Here is a 17510-nt window from a genome sequence, read left to right on the forward strand (position 1 = left end):
CCCGGACCCGAGCAGGACCCCCAGCCTTTCAAGGGCCTCTCCTCCCGCTCCCAGCAGTCCGCGGCCATCGGTCCTGCACGGACTCTCGTCCTGCCTCCAGCCCAGGACCCCCAGCCCTGCAAGGAGCCCTGCCCTTCGGGAGCCCGGGAGCCCGACACGGGCCCTCGGCCGAACCCCCTGTCCGGGCCGAGAACGTGTCCGCACCGCGCCGGGAGACGGGGCGGGGGCGGCCGGGGGCGGCCAGGGCCGTGCCCGGAGCCCACCCCGCCGCCCAGAGCCCCACGGCCCCGGAGCCCCGCGGCCCCGCCGCTCGCAGCCCGGCCCCGCCGCTCGCAGCCCGGAGCCCCGCGGCCCCGGAGCCCCGCGGCCCCGCCGCTCGCAGCCCGGCCCCGCCACTCGCAGCCCGGAGCCCCGCGGCCCCGGAGCCCCGCGGCCCCAGAGCCCCACGGCCCCGGAGCCCCGCGGCCCCGCCGCTCGCAGCCCGGCCCCGCCACTCGCAGCCCGGAGCCCCGCGGCCCCGGAGCCCCACGGCCCCGGAGCCCCGCGGCCCCGCCGCTCGCAGCCCGGCTCCCCGGCCCCGGAGCCCCACGGCCCCGGAGCCCCGCGGCCCCGCCGCTCGCAGCCCGGCCGCGCCGCCCTGAGGCTCCGCCGGCGCCGAGCCCGCAGCTCCGCCCGTCACGTGACCGCTGTTTTGGTGTCCCCACGTGGCGGGAGTCACGCGCCCGCACACGTGACCGGGCGGCACGGCGGCATGGCGCGGGGGTAACGGGCACCGAGCGGGCACCGAGCGGGGCTCCCCGGCCGCACCGGGACACTCCGCGGTGGGGGCGATGACGGGGCGGGGGCGCCTTCCGGCCCCGGCGGCGACGGGGACCGCAGGGGTCCGACAGGGCTCCCGGATGGCGGTGGGGACGGGGACGGGGACCGGGGGGGGCAGGCGGGGTTCCCTGGTGGTGAGGGCTCGCGGGTCAGGCGGGGCTCCCCAGTGACAGGGCAGCAGGGTCAGACAGGCTCCCCGGTGCTGGGACTCGGGGAGCTCCGGGGGGCTCCCCAGACCCGGGGTAAGGGGTAGTCAGACTGGCTTCGGGCTCAGTCGCCGGTCAGTCCCGGTTCCCCACGGCCGTGCCATTGCCCGTGCTCCCCTGAGCCCATTTCAGGTGTTGGGGGATCCCCGCCGTGCTGGCGCTGTGTGCGGCCGCCTGGAGCTGCGCCCCGGGGCTCGCGCTGGAGCTGGAGCGGGACCAGCCGTTCCGGTAGGTTCGGGGCGGTGGCCGGGCCGGACTGGGCCAGGCTGGGGTGCCGGTGCTGGCCCCGCTCACCACCCACCCTGCAGCGTGCCCCCCGGCTGGGCCCATGCTGGCCGTGTGGATCCCGGGCACCCCGTGCAGCTGACCTTCGCCCTGCGGCAGCGCGGCACCGCCCGCCTCACCCGCCTGGTCGAGGCGGTCTCGGACCCTCAGTCCCCGCGATACGGTAACGGCCGCATCCCTGAGGCCCTAGACCCCCGCGGCCTGGGAGGGGATCTAACCCCTGTGTGCCTCCCAGGGCAGTACCTGTCCCTGGAGCAGGTGAGGGACTTGGTCCAGCCTTCCCCAGCCACACTGATGACAGTTCTGAAGTGGCTGCAAGGCCATGGTGTAGAGGACTGCTGGAGTGTCACCACCCTTGACTTTCTGGAGTGTCACCTGCCTGCAAGGTGAGCTCTAAGGGCTGGAACCGGCTCTGCTAACCCTGTGGTGGCTGTCCCTGTGTCTCACTACTGTCCCATCCTGTGGTGGCTGTTCCTGTGTCCTAGTCCAGTCCCACTCCGTAGTGGCTGTCCCTCTCTCCCAGCCCTCTCCTGGCCTCTGATGGCTGTCCCTGTGTCCTGGTGCTGTCCCGTCCCACAGCAGCTGTCCCTGTGTTGCAGCACGGCCGAGCGCCTGCTCCCCGGGGCCGAGTTCCACCGCTACGTGCAGGGCCAGCTCAGCCTGGTGCGGTCCCCACTGCCCTACACTGTCCCTGCAGAGCTCGCCAAGCACCTGGACTTCGGTATGTCCCACCTGGGGGAGGTGAGGCTGCGGAATGCAGGTGCAGCTGCTGCTGGGGGACAGACCTCCCTCCTGCAGATCGCTGTTCCATGGGATCCAGTGACCATCCCGTGAAAAGTGGAGGGGGTGCCAGGCTGAGGCTGTGGCTGAGCTGTGGGAAGGCTGAGGAAGGCTCAGCCGTGGGAAGGCTGAAGAGGCTCTTCCCCCGGGCCGGGGCTGCAGGGCTGGGCTCTCCAAGCCCTACTGTTGGCCTGCCCATGTAGAAGTGGGGGCAGTGATGGAGAGCCCAAGGGCTCTGTGCTGCCTTCCCAGGGCTCTGTGCCCTGACAGCCTCTCCCATCCCGCGGGGCCCTGCTGCAGTGGGTGGGATGCACCGGTTCCCCACGGAGCGCAAGGCAGTCAGCAGAGCCGGGGCCAGGAAGGACCCACAGCTGGCACGAGCGTTGTTCCACCTGGGCGTGACACCGGCTGTCCTGCGCCAGAGATACAACATGACCGGGGGGGACGTGGGGCTCCTGCCCAACAACAGCCAGGCCTGTGCACAGGTAACCACTGCCCCGTCAGAGGCCCATGTGCTGTGGCAGTCCGAGGGATTGGTGCTGGTCTGGGGGTCTTGGGACAGCTGGGTATCCCTCAGTTGCTGCTGGGAATACCTGGTGTAGCACAGACCCGTGCTGGAGAATTTCCTATGTCAGGATCAAAACATTACCTTGTTTTTTCGAGAGGAGACAACCTGTCGCTCTGTGTCCCACAGTTTCTCGAGCAGTACTTCCACCAAGCTGACCTGGCTGAGTTCATGCAGCTCTTTGGTAGCGGCTTTGCCCACCGCACGCAGGTGGATCGGGTGGTGGGGCACCAGGGCCATGGCAAAGCTGGGCTGGAGGCCAGCCTGGATGTGGAATACATCATGAGCACAGGTGCCAATGTCTCCACCTGGGTCTTCAGCAATGCAGGTACTGGGGAAGAGCCCGGAGGGGCAGAGGGAACACCTGGAGGGGGAAGGAGAGCACCCAGAGGGAGGAGGGGAGTGCCTGGAGCAGGGAAGGGAACACTTGGAGGTGTGAGGGAGGGGGCTGGAATGGGAGAGGGGAGTGCTTGGAGGAGTGAGAGGAGAGCTTGCAGGGCTCTGCAGACAGCTGGCTGTAGTACAGCCCCAGGGGCTTTCCCAGCTGCTGTGGGAGTCGATCCTGTGTGCTCCCCAAGTCAGAGCTGGCACCACATTCCCATCTCCTGGGGACATCACTCCTGCTGTGTGTAGTGACTTTGAACTCTGTGAACCTTCAACGTCCAGAGTATCCTGAAGCAGGGATTTCATTGCTGGCACCATACGGAGCAGCTGCCCCACTCAGCTCCCATGAAGCACAGTCCTCCTCCCGTGGGGTTTTCCAGCTCTGCTGCTGCTGAGCTCCCACCCACGAGTCTCCCAGTGGAGCAGATGAGGGAGAGTGAGGGAATTGGGAAAACAAATTGCCAAACAGCCTGCACAAACACAAACAGGGCACAGTGCTGGGGGCAGTGTCCCTGTCCCAGATGGGGAACTGGTTGAGCAGGTGAGTGCCACAGGGACAGTGGCCCTGTCCCTGATGGTGACAGTGACAGCAGATGAACACTGCCCTTCCCTCCGCCCTCACACAGTTACTGGTGCAGTGACATGGGTGACTGAGAGTGAGTGGGGGTGGCTGGGGCTCTGCTCCCCTCCCAGTGGAGAGGGCTGGAGGGCAGGGAGGGACCTGGGCAGGTGCAGCTGGGATGTGTGGAGGTGGCACACATGCTACTCTGCTGGGACCTGTTGCCAGAGGAGGAGCTGAGGCCCTGCTGGGTCCACAGGTGCCCATGTGGCTGCAGCCCTGGGGCAGTCTTGGAGAGGGGTGTGAGTGTAATCCCCTGTCCTGGGCTAATGATGACTGTCTTGCCAACCCCATGGGCTGAGCTGAGGCTCGGTGCTGTCAATGTGAGGAGCCCCAGGATGAGCTCACGGAGCTCCAGGCTGAATGTGCTGTGACTCCGCGGCCCACAGAAAGGAGCACTTGGGGCTGCACTGCATAGGAAGGTGCTGGTGCTGATGAGGCAGGGCTCCCCATCACTGATGTTGGAGGAGGTGTCCCACGTGTCCCTTCCCTGATGTCCTTGCAGGGCGCCACGAGAGCCAGGAGCCCTTCTTGGCCTGGCTGCTGCTGCTCAGCAACATGTCAGCACTGCCCTGGGTGCACTCGGTGAGCTACGGGGACGACGAGGACAGCCTGTCCTACGCCTACATGGAGCGTGTCAACACCGAGTTCATGAAGGCGGCGGCCCGCGGCCTCACCATCCTGTTTGCCTCAGGTGCGGCCGGGGCCTGCCACGGCCGAGCCCAAGCACCGAGCAGGGCTGGGGAAGGGGTGCCTGGGGCGCCGTGGTCGCCTGTCACCTGTTCCCATGTCGGCAGGTGACGACGGTGCTGGCTGTCGGCGGGAGCACAGCGGGAACCACACGTTCCGGCCCAGCTTCCCGGCTTCCAGGTGGGTGCGAGGGGCCAGCACAGACCTGCGGGGGCACGGCCGGCCCCGGCCCCAGTGGGGTCTGAGCCCCTGGAAGGTCACCTTAGGGTCCTCACCAGCATGCTTACAGACCCCAGCGCTGCAGCCTGTGCAGCTCCGGGGGTTGGTCTAGTTTGTGGGGTGAGGTGGTGGTGGCAGAGGGGGCTGCTGGTGGCTGCTGAGGCCCAGGCAGCCGTGTGCCCACCTGCAGTGTCCCTCTGTTTCCCCAGTCCCTACGTCACCACTGTGGGTGGTACGTCCTTCAAGAACCCCTTCCTGGTGACAGAGGAGGTGACAGATTACATCAGTGGGGGCGGCTTCAGCAACATCTTCCCTATGCCTGAGTACCAGGTGAGGGACGCTGCCGGGCTGGGGGCTGCAGACGGGGCTGCAGCGTTAGGGATGGGGGGACAGTGGCTTTGGGGATGCCCACGGGCCGTGCCGTCCCCAGGCTGCTGCTGTCGGGCGTTTCCTGCGCTCAGCCTCGAAGCTGCCGCCCAGCTCCTACTACAACAGCAGCGGCCGCGCGTACCCGGACCTGGCCGCGCTCTCTGACAACTACTGGGTGGTGACAAACCGCATCCCCCTGCCCTGGGTGTCGGGAACCTCGGTAAGGAGCCCACCCCCTGCTGCCCTCCGGCACTGCAGGGCCCTGGGCTGAGGGGTTGTGCCCACGCAGGCGTCCACACCGGTGGTGGCAGGCATGGTGGCTCTGATCAATGACCGGCGCCTGCAGCGGGGGCTGGCACCCCTTGGCTTCCTCAACCCGGCGCTCTACCAGCTGCAGAAGCAAGGACATGGTGACGCATTCTACGATGTGAGTGGGGCAGGGAATGGGGGCTGGAGGGGCTGTCCTGGGGGCTGAGGGGACTTTGGGTGTCCTGAAATGTTGGGCGGAGGCCTGGGGTGGGCCTTGTCCATGGGGCTGGGAAGGCCATGGGGTTCCAAGGCTGGGCTGGGCGCTGAGCGGGCTGTCCTGGGGCTCATGCTCTCAGAGTTGTGCCTGGGGCAGGGCCAGCAGTGTCCTGCTGCAGGGCAGGAGAGAATCCCTATGGCCTTCCCATGGGAGGAGGTCCTGGGCTTCCCCTTGACCTTTCCTTGGGAGTGGGGTGCTGGGGGTCCCCATGGGCTCCTGTGAGCTTTGTGGGGCAGATCCCCTTGTGTGGCCGGGGCTGCAGAGGTCCCAGGGTCCAGCTGAATGTGCTGTTCCACATTGCCAGTGTCCTGAGGGGACCCTGGGCAGGGGAGGCCCGTGCCATAGGGGGCGTTGTGTGGAGGCCCCGTGTCAGATGTCTGGGGCCGCTGTCCCCGAGATTCCTGTCGCAGGATGGCAGGGACAGCTGTCTCTGGTTCCCGGGGACTGTGGGCAGAGTCCCTGTGTCCATGGTACCCCTGTCCTGGGTGGTCCCTATGCCCCGGGGTCCCTGTCCCAGGGCTGTGTGGGGCTCCTGTGCTCCGGAGGTCGCTGTCCTTGGGGGGTGTCCCCGAGCCCCAGTACTGAGGCTGGTCCCCGCAGGTGATCCAGGGCTGCCACCTGTCCTGCCTGGACGGCACCGTTCAGGGCCAGGGCTTCTGTGCCACCCCCGCCTGGGACCCGGTCACTGGCTGGGGCACCCCCAACTTCCCGAGCCTGCTACGGGCGCTGGGGCCGCGCTGACCGGGACGCCGTGGCCGGACAGCGGGGGCACGGACAGCGGGGGCACGGACAGCGGGGGCACGGACAGCGGGGGCACGGACAGCGGGGCACGGACAGCGGGACCGGACAGCGGGGCACGGACAGCGGGACCGGACAGCGAACGCCGCGGAGCTGGGGGCGGGACGGGGCCGACGGGGGCGGGGCAATAAACAGGCAAAGCCCCGCCCACCGTCTCTGTTTGTGCCCGCGCCTCCGCTAGGGGGCGTGCGGGGCGGTGAGCGTCGGAGAGCTGGACCAATGGGGGGCGGGGCGGGGGCCCCAGTGGGGCGGTGAGAGGGGCGGGGCGGGGGGGCGCGGGGCCAATAGGGCGGCTTGGCGCGCGCAGGCGCGAAGCGGAGGCTGGGGCCGGGACCATGAGCGGCAGCGCCGATCCCGACCCCGCGGCCGCGGCCCCGGCGGCCCCGCCAGGCCCCGCCGAGGGCAGCAAGCCCAGCCCGGCCGCTGTGGGCAGCGCCGGGCCCGGGGCGGCGCCGGCTGCGGGAGGCGGCGCGGCGCGGGCCACCGAGGGCTGTGCGGCCGGCGGGAGGGGGCCCGGTGAGTCGCGATGGGGGGCGGCGGGGGACGGGCCCCGCGCAAGGGTGCCCCGCGGGACGGGGCTTGAGCCGCTGTGGCCGAGGGAGCGGCGTCCGGTGGCCGCGGGTGTCCCGGGTCCCGCTGACCGTGCTAGCCGCATTGCCGGTGCCGGCGGTGCGGGGTTCCTAGCGCTGACCGTGCTGTCCCGTAGTGCCGGTGTCCGCAGCCGTGGCCGCCCCCCCGGACGGGACCATGTCCAACGGCGTGTACGTGCCGCCCGCGGCCAACGGTGACGTGAAGCCCGTGGTGTCCACCACGCCGCTCGTGGACTTCCTCATGCAGCTAGAGGACTACACGCCCACGGTACCGACACACAGGGCGGTTCCTATGGGCCGGGCGGGACGGGACACAGGGCAGGTCCCACGGTACTGGGATACGGGGCGGCTCCTGTGCGACGGGATACAGGATGTGGAAATGCTCCCGCGGGGCCGTGGAGCTGTTCCAACTCTTCCCTTCCCAGATCCCGGACGCCGTCACAGGGTATTACCTGAACCGGGCAGGGTTTGAGGCCTCGGACCCCCGCATGTGAGTGGCCGCAAGGTGGGGGGGAGTGGCAGGAACCCCGCAGGGGTCCGGCAGAGGGGCCCACGGACCCCTGTCACCTCGCTGACACGGTCTCTGTCCCGCAGAATCCGCCTGATCTCGCTGGCGGCACAGAAGTTCATCTCAGACATCGCCAACGACGCGCTGCAGCACTGCAAAATGAAGGGCACGGCCTCGGGCAGCTCCCGCAGCAAGAGCAAGGTGAGGGCTCTGGGGGAAGCGGGGAGCCCGCTCTGGGGATGGGGCTGAGCCTGCAGCCACCGAGTGTAGAAATCCCAAAACCTGCCGGCCCAGGTGGGTCCCTGCAGGTGGGGAGGGGCTGGTGGGGACATGAGGAGATTATGGACACCCTTTGGTGCTCCTCCACCCCAGCAGTGACTGCAGGCCTGGGCTTGGGGAGGAGCTGGAGTGAGGGGTTCTTGGGGACCCTCCGAGTGCCATATCTGGGCTTCAGGGGCTCCGCAAGGCTAATGGGATTTGGTGCTAGTTGTCTGGGGATGTCTGAGGGCAGAACGTGGGGAGCTGGGAATGCCCTAATGCTGCTGAGCAGCTCCTCTGGCACTGGGACACACCTGTCCCTGCACCACGGGGGGTCCCACAGCCCCGGCTGTCCCTGCTGTGACCACCTGCCCCCTGTCCCTCAGGACAAGAAGTACACGCTGACCATGGAGGACCTGACGCCAGCGCTGGCCGAGTACGGCATCAACGTGAAGAAGCCGCATTACTTCACGTAGAGCACGGGGGAGCTTGGGCAGCTTGTAGGGGTCGTGTCGGTGGCATTAAACACCTCACAGGGTTTTGTGGGAAGGCAGCCTTGCTCCTGTGCCTGTGTCCTCAAATGCTGGCCCTGGTCTTCCACGTGCTCACCCCCCTCTGCCGGTCACAGGGGGCTCGGTGCACCCGGCAGTGCCGGAGCAGAGTGGGGTTAGGGGACAGGAACTACCCAGCACTCTTCCTTCTCCTCCTTCCCTAAACTGCCCCTTGTCTCCCACAGGGAATACCCCAGGGTTGCACAGGCAGCACTACAAATTGAGCCAGGGGTGGGACCCTGAGCCCACCCCTCCTGCACCAGGCACCTCCTGAGGGGGCCCTGTGCCCATCTACCCTACCTGTGCTGGGCACCAGAGGGTTGCTGTGGGTGGTGATTCATGCCCAAGGCTCTGTGGGCTGCAGGGCAGCCCCATGTCAATCCATCCCCACCCTCAGGCCTAGACATCCCCTGTGAGTCCCAGCCCCCCAGTCACTTCAGCCCTCCACCCCCAGCCAACTCCCCCCATTCCTCCGCCCTGTACCCCAGCAGCTGGTTCCATACCAAACGTTTATTTGGTTGCCAGAGGCCATTCTGGGGCCAGAGGGAAGTGGCCAGTGAAGCGCAAAGCGGGGGCAGTGCTGGGCACCACAGGTGGCCTCTCCTGGCCTGCCCCTTCCCCCCCAGCCGTGGGGGGCTGAGTCCTGGGTTGGGCTTTGCCCAGCAAGGGGGACAGGGGGCCCCACAGCCCCATCCCCCAGCAGCAGGGCCAAGCCCCACGCCGTGCCCTGGGGTAGGGGGGCTGGCCAGACGCTGGGTTGAAGCTGCCCTGGGCGGGGGTCTGGAGCCTGCAGAGCTCCAGCGCAGGCAGTGCCATCTGTACCGTGTGTCCGTGGCTGGCTCAGGGTGAGGGGTGTCCTCTGCTCCCCCTGGCTCTAGGGCTAAAGGCACTTGGGGGTGGCGGGGGGAGCAAGGCAGCACTGGAGGGGGGAGGTGCCTCTTCTCTACTTCTCCTGCATCTTCTCCAGGATGGGCACGATCATGTCGAACTTGGGGCGCTTGGCTGGGTCCTCGTTCATGCAGATCTTCATCAGTTTGCAGATGTGGGGGGAAATACCAGGGGGGATGGTGGGACGTAGCCCCTCCAGTGCTACCTGCAAGCAAGAAGAGGAGCCAGAGTCAGAACTAGGACCCTGCCCCCACAGGCAGGGACACCTTCCACCTGCCCAGGTGCTTCCATACCCCCTCCAACCTGGCCTTAAACAGTTCCAGGGATGGAGCAGCCAAAGTTCTCTGGGCAACCTGTGCCGGGGCCTCACCACCCTCAATGGCCAGAACTTCTCCCCTAACTCTGACCCAAATCAGTTCCTTTGCCTCTCCACCCCCTCACCTTCATACCGATCTCCATGTTGGACAGGTCAGCGAAGGGCACCTCACGTGTCACCAGCTCCCACAGCAGCACCGCGAAGCTCCACATGTCAGCTGAGCGCCGGTTGATCTCCTCTGGTTTCTTCTGCAGGGCTGGGGGATGGCTGGGGGCTGAGTGGGACTGGGGGTGAGGGGGCCAGTCTGGGGGGGCTGGGAACTGGGCACTCACCTTCGGGAGCCACCCAGGCCGGGGCATACATCCGCCCCGGGCACTGGAAGGAGAACTTGACATCGGCCATGCTGATCCGTGCCGTCATGTCCTCATCGATCTGCGGACGGCAGGCGGTCAGCAGGAGCCTCCCCTGCCCTGAGAGCCCCCCTGGCCTGGGAGAGGGGTTGTGCCCCACTAACCATGACGCTGCGGCTGTTGAGGTGGTGCCGTGGGATGAGGGGCTCCAGCGTATGCAGGAAGGCCATGCCCCGTGCGATATCGAAGGCGAACTTCACTGCTTGCATCTGGTCCACCACAAAATCTGAGAAGGGGGGTGACGGGGTCAACCCACCCAAAGCCCACCGAGGGCTGTGGCTGGAGAGGCCCCCTGCTGCCCCCAAACACACCATCCCCCAGCACTCACTGGTTCCCTCGTGCAGGACGTTGTACAGGGAGCCGTAAGGCATCCAGTGGCTGATGACAATGGGGTGGGGAGCTGGCGGGGCCTGGCAGGCACCCAGCACCGGCAGCACATTGGGGTGAGAAAAGATCCTGCAAGAGAAGTGACAGCCCTAAGAACAGGAAGGGGCTGCCTGCACCCCCTCATCTGCCTTTTGCCATCCCCCAGGGCCTCCCAGCCCTTGGCCACCACCCAGAGCATTCCTGGCCCCACAGAGCTGGGAGGCTCCTGCCTGCCCCATACTCTGAGAGCTGCTGTTGGCCCTGAGAAGGTGCCAGAGTGGCCCTGGTCAAATGCAGGTGGGGATCCCAGGCATGTGCCGGGGTGGCTCCAGGCATGTGCAGCACCCACCGCAGTTTTGGGTACTCCTCGTTGAAGTCCCGGCTCTTCCGTGTCGTCCAGTCCCGGATCTTCAGCATTTTGATCACGATGTCATTGCCCTGCCAGCGCCCCTTCCACAGCTGGAGGAGGAGCAGAGACACAGGCACCGTGAAAGGGGTGCAGAGTCCCCAGCATCCCCAGGCCTCTGTGTGGGGCTCTGGAGCCCATGGGACCAAGGGTCCACAATGAGAAGGGAGCCCCTCGAGCTGGGGACGAGCTCCCTCCCTGCACCCAGCTATGGACTCCAGAACAGTGTGCCCAGCAGGGCCAGGACTCAGTGGTCTGCACAGGCACAGCGCCCACCTGGGGCTGAGAGGGACCCACCTCTCCTGACTGGTTCTCATTCAGTTTGTGGCTCAGGCTCAGCTGTTTGAAGTCAATCCCGGCCAGTTTGTTCAGGGTCCCATTCCCTACAGTGGAAGGGGGATGAATGCCTAATAGCTGCTGGATCCAGGAAGCAGTGCCAGCAGGGCACGGGGGACCCATGGCACCCCCCAGGGGACCCCCAGTCCTTACTGGGCCGGGTGCGGGTTGTGCCCTTCCAGAACGTGTCCTTGTAGGGGATCTTGGTGAGGCTCTGGCCCAGCTTCTCAGCACGCTCTGCAGAGGGAGGAGGAGGAGGGTGGCACCCAGAGCCTGCTGTGGCTGGCTGGAGGCTGTGTCAGTTGTGGGGTCCTGAGGGACCCTCGTACCTTTCAGGACCTCTCGCAGTGGCGTCTTGGCCTTGTCTGTGGGGGTCTCACCATATTTGTTAGCAATGCTGACCAGGGCCCCGCTGCCCACCAGGTCCTGTGAGAGCAGGGAGCAAGGACTGTGGTTTGTGATTTCCCCTCGTCCCCCTCCCACCCCGCCCTCCCTCCTGCCCGTGCTCCCACTCACCTCAGCCACCTGCTCGTGTCCCCAGAAGCAGGCATAGTGCAGCGGTGTGTTCCCGTGTTCATTCACTGCATTGATGTCTGCTTTGAACTGCATCAGCTAGGGACATGGGACAGTCCCTGTGAGCCCAGGACTGTCCCTGTAAGCCCAGGCAAGGTCCCCATGAGCCCAGGACAGCCCTCATCCTCCTTGTGCCTTGCCCTGGGGGATGCAGGGGCAGCATATTGGGAGCTGTACGGAGGGGGCTGAACTGATGTGGGGCTCAGAGGGATTTGGAGGGAGTTTGTGAGGAGTGGGGAGCTCAGGGCTGCTGGGGGGATGCCAGGTGCTCCTGACAGGTGACGAGGGGAGCAAGTCCCACGAGGGTAATGTGGAGGGCTACACAGGGGGTGGGGAAGGGCAGGTGCCGACACAGGGGACAGGTACCTTCTGCACGATGTCCCGGTGGCCGTGGCTGGCGGCCAGGTGCAGTGGGGTGTCATCGCCCCGGTTCATGACGTTGATGCGGGCCCCGCGCATGATGAGCATGTCCACCACGTTGGAGCGGCCCTCGCGGCAGGCCCAGTGCAGGGGGCTGAACCCATGGTCGTCCCTGCAGGATGGGGGGGGCTCTGCTCAGCTGTAGCCCCCTGGCCCAGGCATCACTGGCATCATTCCCAAAACACCAGCAGCAGGGGCAAAGGGACCGGGTGGAACATCCATCCCACTCCCACCCACCCCCACCAGGGCCCCACCAGCCCAGGCCAAATCCTGTCTCCTCCAAGGCTGAATCACAGCTGGATCCTATCCCCATCCCCCCTCTCCATGACCAAGTAAGGGAGGAGGTGGCAGCCAGGCCTTAAATGGAGATCAGGAACTGGCAGAGGGGCTGCTGCAGCCCCAGCTCCCCTCCGGCCCAGGCCTCCCCCAGCCCCAGCCCCCCTCCATCCCCCCGGCACAGCAGACCGCATTTGTCCCCACCACAGCCCTGCAGGCAGGGGCTACCCAGCACAGAACAGTTCTTTGGGCACCTTCTGTGGGTCTGAGAGAGCTCCATGTGCCTGGGACCCCCAGGAGGGGCAGGGAGGCATGATCAAGGGAGGCATTTGTCTGGAGCATGTCCGGAATGCCAGGGCCATGGCCTGGCTGGGGTCATGGTGCGGGGTCATGCTGCGCCAGCTGCACACACTGCAGGCAGATGCTCCAAGCCCCACGCCTGGCCCAAACGTGGCTCCTAAATGGCTGTGAGCACAAGTTGGACCCCACGGTCCTGCACAACCCCTCAAAAGGGAGCAGACCCCTGGGCACACAGAGTGGCCCCCACAACACCCAGCCCCAGTGGTCCCAGCCGTGTGCCCTCACATCTGCCATGGTGCTCCCCAGAGAGGGGATGGCGACACGAGAATAAGGTCAGAGGACACAGCCGCCACCACGGGGACAGGGGAGGCAGCCCCAGCCCAGCTGATCCCCGGCTGTGGCCGTGAGGAAGTGGCCAGAGGATGTTTGGCCTCGTGCCTCAGCGATGCAGTAACTTCCTCCAGCGGGGAGGAGCTGCGTCCTGCCATCTGCCCCCTGCCTTTCCATGGAGACCAGCGGAAACCAGCGCCCAGCACAGCCCCCACAACCCTCACAGCCCCGCTCACCCCTGGTTGAGGTCATTCTCGGTGTTGTCCAGCCACAGCCGCACGGCCACCGCATTGCCCTCCCGGCATTGTGTGAAGATGTCGTCCATGGCAGCTGCGGGAGGGGATGTGGGTAAGGACATGGGGACCCCGATCCCCTTCGGCGGGGAGGCCCCTGGAACAGCAAGTACAGGAGCCTCCTGCCCCATCCCTGACCCCTCCTGCCCCATCCCTGCAGCTCTCCAGGAAGCCGCAGGCAGGCTGAGGCCTGGGCTGAAGCGAGACCGGCAGCCCAAGGGGAAGATCCTGGGTGACTCCAGAGGGGCCGTGGCCACCCACAGGAAGCCAGGCTGGCACCCCCAGGCTTATCACCAGGCACAGCCGCCCCAGTGCCCACAACTCTGGAGGGGGAGTGAGGCTGGGGCAGCTCAGCACCCTCCCTGCAGATCTGGTGGGGGAATGGGGCTGGGGTAGCTCAGCATCCCTGGCATGGGATCCTGCAGCCCCACGACCCTCCTGAGCCACTTGGCCGGGCCAGGCATGGGCCATGCTCAGAAAGCAGAACCCCAAAGCCTCGTGCATGGAAGACCTCGTGGACATGGAGGATCCATGGACATCCCAGCTCAGAGCCAGGCACAGAGCTCCCTCCTGCTCCCCCTGAGGCCTCGGCTGCAAGTTTGGGACCCACTGCCCAGCGGTCTGTGATGCTGAGCAGGGACATGCAGTGAGTCTCACAGTGCGAGGACAGTCAGATTGAATATGACATGCCCCCATTGGGGCTCAAACCTGCTGCTGGAAGATTGGAGGATCCCCCTGGACCTGAAGCCCATCCAGACACATTGGGACCCCCACCAGCTGCCAGCACCTGCAGCTGTTCCCCAGGATCCAGCCTGCACCCCGTGCCCCAGGCAGCTCCAGAGGCGTGGGACGCAGAACCCTGGATTTTTGCTGGGGTCTCGTACACCCTAGAATGGCCCCAGCACACCCACAGCAGCATTGGCCCTGTCCCGGCACCAGAACACCCACACTCCCAGACGAGATTTATCCCCCACCCATTTTGGGGCACCTCATGAAAAGGGGTCCCCAGGACATGCCACACTAGTCCCGGCCCTGTGGGACCTCACACCGCAGTGATGACACCCCAACCTGTCCCCTGCTTGGCCCGGGACTGTGCCCTCCTGTCACCCACCGGCCCCTACCCGGTCCCGCGGGGCTGCCAGGCCCGACCAGCCCCAGCCCTGCCCGGATGGCCAAGTGCCCAGCTCGGCCCTGCTCAGCACCCGGGGCAGGGGACGGGATGTGGAGACACAGTCCCCCCGTGTTACCCCGCACCAGCTGCTAGGGCCCCGCTCTGCCCGCGGCCCCATCAGTCCCTGCCCTTCAGCCCCCAACCCTCCGCTGTACCCCCAACCGTCCCCTGTACCCCCAACTCTCCCCTGTACCCCCAACCCTCCCCTGCACCCCAAATCCCTCCGCTGTACCCCCAACCGTCCCCTGTACCCCCAACCGTCCCCTGCGCCCCCCACCCTTCCCCTGCAGCTCCCGCCCCGGCCCGGCCCCGGCCCTGGCTCCGGCAGGGCTCCGTCCGGCCCTGCTCCCGCTTCGAGTCGCCCGCAGCCGTGCTCGGGGCCTCCCCGACCTGTCCCCGCTCGGCGCCGGTGCCGTCCCGCCGTTACCGGGTGCGTGTCCCGGCGGCTCCGCAGGGCGGCGGCTGCGGCGGGCGCGGGACGGCGCGGGGGCTCCGCCCCGACAGGGCGCCCTCTGCCGGCCGGAACCCGCACCGGCCGCGGCTCCGCCACACGGCACCGGGCGGGGCCGCGGGCGGGGAGCGCGGTCAGGCGGGCTGGAGGCGGGGTTACCGGGCGTGCCGAATTGACCGGGGGCGCGGTTACCCGGCCGGGGGCGGAGCGGGCCGTCCGCGGCACCGCCCGGTCCTCCGGGCCGAGAGGAGGGGCTGTTCCCCCGGCGATCCCCGGGCGGCAGCACGTGCGTCCCGGTACCGACCGAGGGTCCCCGCTCCATGTTCGCGGAGCAGGGCCGGAACGATGCAGCGGAGCCGCTGCCCCGCGGCGCCCCGGAGGGCCCGGGCCGACCGGTAAGCGGGCGATGCGGGGGCGGCGGGCCGGGCCAGTCCCGGGCGCGCGGAAGTTACCGGCCCCCACTGTCCACAGGAGCCCACGAAAGAAGCGGCTGCCCGGGACCGGTGGGGACGGTGAGGCGGCGCGGAAGCGGCCCCGGAAGCGGAAGAAGGCCGGCGGGCCGCGGGCCGCGGCGGGGGAGCTCCCGGCCGGTCCCGACGAGCCCCGGGAGGTTGGGCAGCGGCCGGACACAGGTACCGGGACGGCTCCAGGTCCGGGCGGGCAGGACGGAGCCGCCTCCGCGCCCTGACCCCCCTCTCGATGCCCCCAGACGGCCCGGCCGAGCCGGCGGAACAGTCCGGGAAGCCAGCGGGACTGAGCCATAGGCAGCGGCGGAACCGGCAGAAGCGGCAGCGGCGGCAGGAGCCGCCGGCGGGGTCGGACGCGGAGCGGGGCTCAGGGCCGGGCCCCCCGGACCCGCCGGGCCCCGCGGAGGCTCCGCCGGAGCCCCGCTCGGGCCGCTCGGCCGCGCTCCGCGCGCGGATGGAGGAGCGGCTGCTCGGCGCCCGGTTCCGCTATCTGAACCAGCAGCTCTACACCGGCAGCAGCCGGGACGCGGCGCGGCTCTTTCGCGCCGACCCTGCCGCTTTCCACCTCTACCACCGGGGCTTCGAGCGGCAGGTGCGGCGCTGGCCCGAGCGCCCGGTGCAGCGCATCGTGCGCTACCTGCGCCGCCGGTGAGCGGGACGGCGAGGCCTGGGGGGAGTATGGAGCGGAGGGGTCGTGAGCGGGGCCGGGGGCTGGACGGAGAGCCGGGGGATGGACCGAGGCGGGGCTGGGGGGCGCGGGGCCAGAGGATGGCCGGGGGGGCCGTGAGCGGTGGGGTCCGGCAATGATCGGGGGACCGGGGAGCAGTGGGGGGGATGAGGCGCCGCTCTGAGCCCACTGTCCCTGCCCCAGACCGGCGTCACTAGTGGTGGCGGATTTCGGGTGCGGGGACTGCACGCTGGCCGCCAGTGTCAAGAACCAAGTGCACTGCTTCGACCTGGTGCCGCTGAGCCCGCGGGTCACCGTCTGTGACATGGCCAAGGTAGCGGGGCAGCCCCGGGGCAGGGAGGGCGTGCGGGTGGGGGACCGTGACCCCGAGGGTCCCGGGGGGGGGGGGCAAGCACGGGTGTGTCTGTTCGAAAGCTGGGTGTGTGCCTGGGGCACGGCTGAATCCACAAGCCTGGGGAGTCCCAGCCCCATCAAGATCGCCATCCTCCTCCTCCTGCTCCCGGGGGTGTTCAGAGTGGCTTCCAGGCCAAGTCATCATCCTTCTCCGGGTGTGTCCCGGGATGGGCAGGTGCCACTGGCGGCTGAGTCGGTGGACGTGGCCGTGTTCTGCCTGGCGCTGATGGGCACCAACCTGCAGGAGATCCTAGGAGAGGCCAACCGTGTGCTCAAGCTCGGGTAGGCAGAGGCTGTGGGGCAGTGGGGGAGTGGGGCAGGGATGCTGGGCAGCGTCCTGGAGGGTGCCTGGGCACCTTGCTCAGATTTCAAGTGACTGCAGGGGGACCCTGATGGTGGCCGAGGTGGCCAGCCGCTTTGAGGACACCCGTGCCTTCCTGAGGGCCATGACGCAGCTGGGCTTCAGGAGCGTCTCCAAGGTGTGTCCCCAGGGGTGCCCTCGGCTGTGCCTAGGGCTGGGCACTGGGTGCACCAGGGAGCCCAGGGAAGGGGTCCCAGGAGGTGGTGTACTGCCTGGTGTGGAGCAGACCAGGGGTTGGTGAAAGCAGATGGAGGTGGAAGGGATTGGTGCACGGGGAACGGCAGATGGGGATGTGTACGCACAGGGGTGGAGTCCTGGGAGAAGGTTTGGAGGTCCTGGGGACCATGAGGGCACGCTGTGGTGGTTTGGGATGCAGGCTAGGGCTGGGAAAGGGATGAGGGGGGCCTGGAGCACAGTGGGATTGCAGCGCGGGGCCTGGAGGTGGGCATGTAGCCCAGGAGGGGCTTGGTGGTCCCGGGGCCTGGAGGAATTGTGGTGTGGGGTTGATGATGGGCTTTGGAGACAAGGTCTGGACACAATGCAGGTCTGGAAGGAGGCGGGGGGACCTGGGGTTCTCTGAGGCTGCATTGAGTGGTGCGGGAGGGGCTGGGGGTTCCGGGGCTGTGGTGATGTTGGGGGCTCCGGGGTGCCGATAACAGAGTCGGGTGTCCCCGCGCCCCCAGGACCTCTCCAGCTCCTATTTCTACGTGTTGGAGTTCGCCAAGACGGGCCCGGCGCGGCCCGGCCCCGCTCCCGGGCTGCGCCTGCGGCCGTGCCTGTACAAGCGGCGGTGACCGGACCGGCGGGAGGGGGGCGGGACCGCGGCGCCTGGCCCCGCCCCCCGTGCGATATCACCAATAAAGCCGCTGCTTCCTCACAGCTACGCCTGCGCGTTTGG

The 17510-nt window shown here is 67.9% G+C and overlaps 4 protein-coding genes across 7 annotated transcripts; 3 read left to right on the top strand and 1 right to left on the bottom strand.

The window, feature by feature from the left end:
* The first annotated feature begins 714 nt into the window (after positions 1–714).
* Positions 715–6345, top strand: TPP1 (tripeptidyl peptidase 1). The gene is made up of 13 exons (XM_053935799.1): positions 715–762; positions 1158–1253; positions 1334–1473; positions 1546–1696; positions 1910–2031; positions 2391–2575; positions 2785–2983; positions 4164–4352; positions 4456–4528; positions 4777–4897; positions 4998–5156; positions 5226–5363; positions 6063–6345. Exons 1-13 carry the CDS (start codon positions 752–754, stop codon positions 6201–6203), a joined length of 1725 nt encoding a protein of 574 aa, XP_053791774.1. The 5' UTR covers positions 715–751; the 3' UTR covers positions 6204–6345.
* A 234-nt stretch (positions 6346–6579) lies between these two features.
* TAF10 (TATA-box binding protein associated factor 10) lies at positions 6580–8165 on the top strand. The gene is made up of 5 exons (XM_053935172.1): positions 6580–6776; positions 6967–7118; positions 7276–7340; positions 7445–7559; positions 8003–8165. The coding sequence occupies exons 1-5, from the start codon at positions 6596–6598 to the stop codon at positions 8090–8092; spliced, it is 603 nt and encodes a 200-aa protein (XP_053791147.1). The 5' UTR covers positions 6580–6595; the 3' UTR covers positions 8093–8165.
* Positions 8166–8659: 494 nt separating this feature from the next.
* Positions 8660–15025, bottom strand: ILK (integrin linked kinase). 4 transcript variants are annotated; one of them, XM_053968475.1, is made up of 13 exons: positions 14896–15025; positions 13025–13118; positions 11829–11994; positions 11406–11501; positions 11219–11315; positions 11043–11126; positions 10851–10936; positions 10497–10606; positions 10110–10237; positions 9886–10007; positions 9704–9803; positions 9497–9627; positions 8660–9260 (listed from the first exon to the last, which is right to left on the bottom strand). In XM_053968475.1, the coding sequence occupies exons 1-13, from the start codon at positions 15023–15025 to the stop codon at positions 9111–9113; spliced, it is 1494 nt and encodes a 497-aa protein (XP_053824450.1). In that variant the 3' UTR covers positions 8660–9110. The 4 variants fall into 4 exon arrangements, with proteins under 4 accessions (XP_053824450.1, XP_053824439.1, XP_053824458.1 ...); XM_053968464.1 differs by having other exon boundaries at positions 14680–15025; XM_053968483.1 differs by lacking the exon at positions 14896–15025 and adding an exon at positions 14643–14708.
* Positions 15015–17491, top strand: RRP8 (ribosomal RNA processing 8). The gene is made up of 7 exons (XM_053968496.1): positions 15015–15098; positions 15175–15335; positions 15413–15818; positions 16042–16171; positions 16427–16533; positions 16634–16730; positions 17296–17491. The coding sequence occupies exons 1-7, from the start codon at positions 15049–15051 to the stop codon at positions 17404–17406; spliced, it is 1062 nt and encodes a 353-aa protein (XP_053824471.1). The 5' UTR covers positions 15015–15048; the 3' UTR covers positions 17407–17491.
* The last annotated feature ends 19 nt before the right edge of the window (positions 17492–17510 follow it).

This window comes from Vidua chalybeata, chromosome 2 (assembly GCF_026979565.1).
Source record: "Vidua chalybeata isolate OUT-0048 chromosome 2, bVidCha1 merged haplotype, whole genome shotgun sequence".
NCBI lineage: Eukaryota > Metazoa > Chordata > Aves > Passeriformes > Viduidae > Vidua > Vidua chalybeata.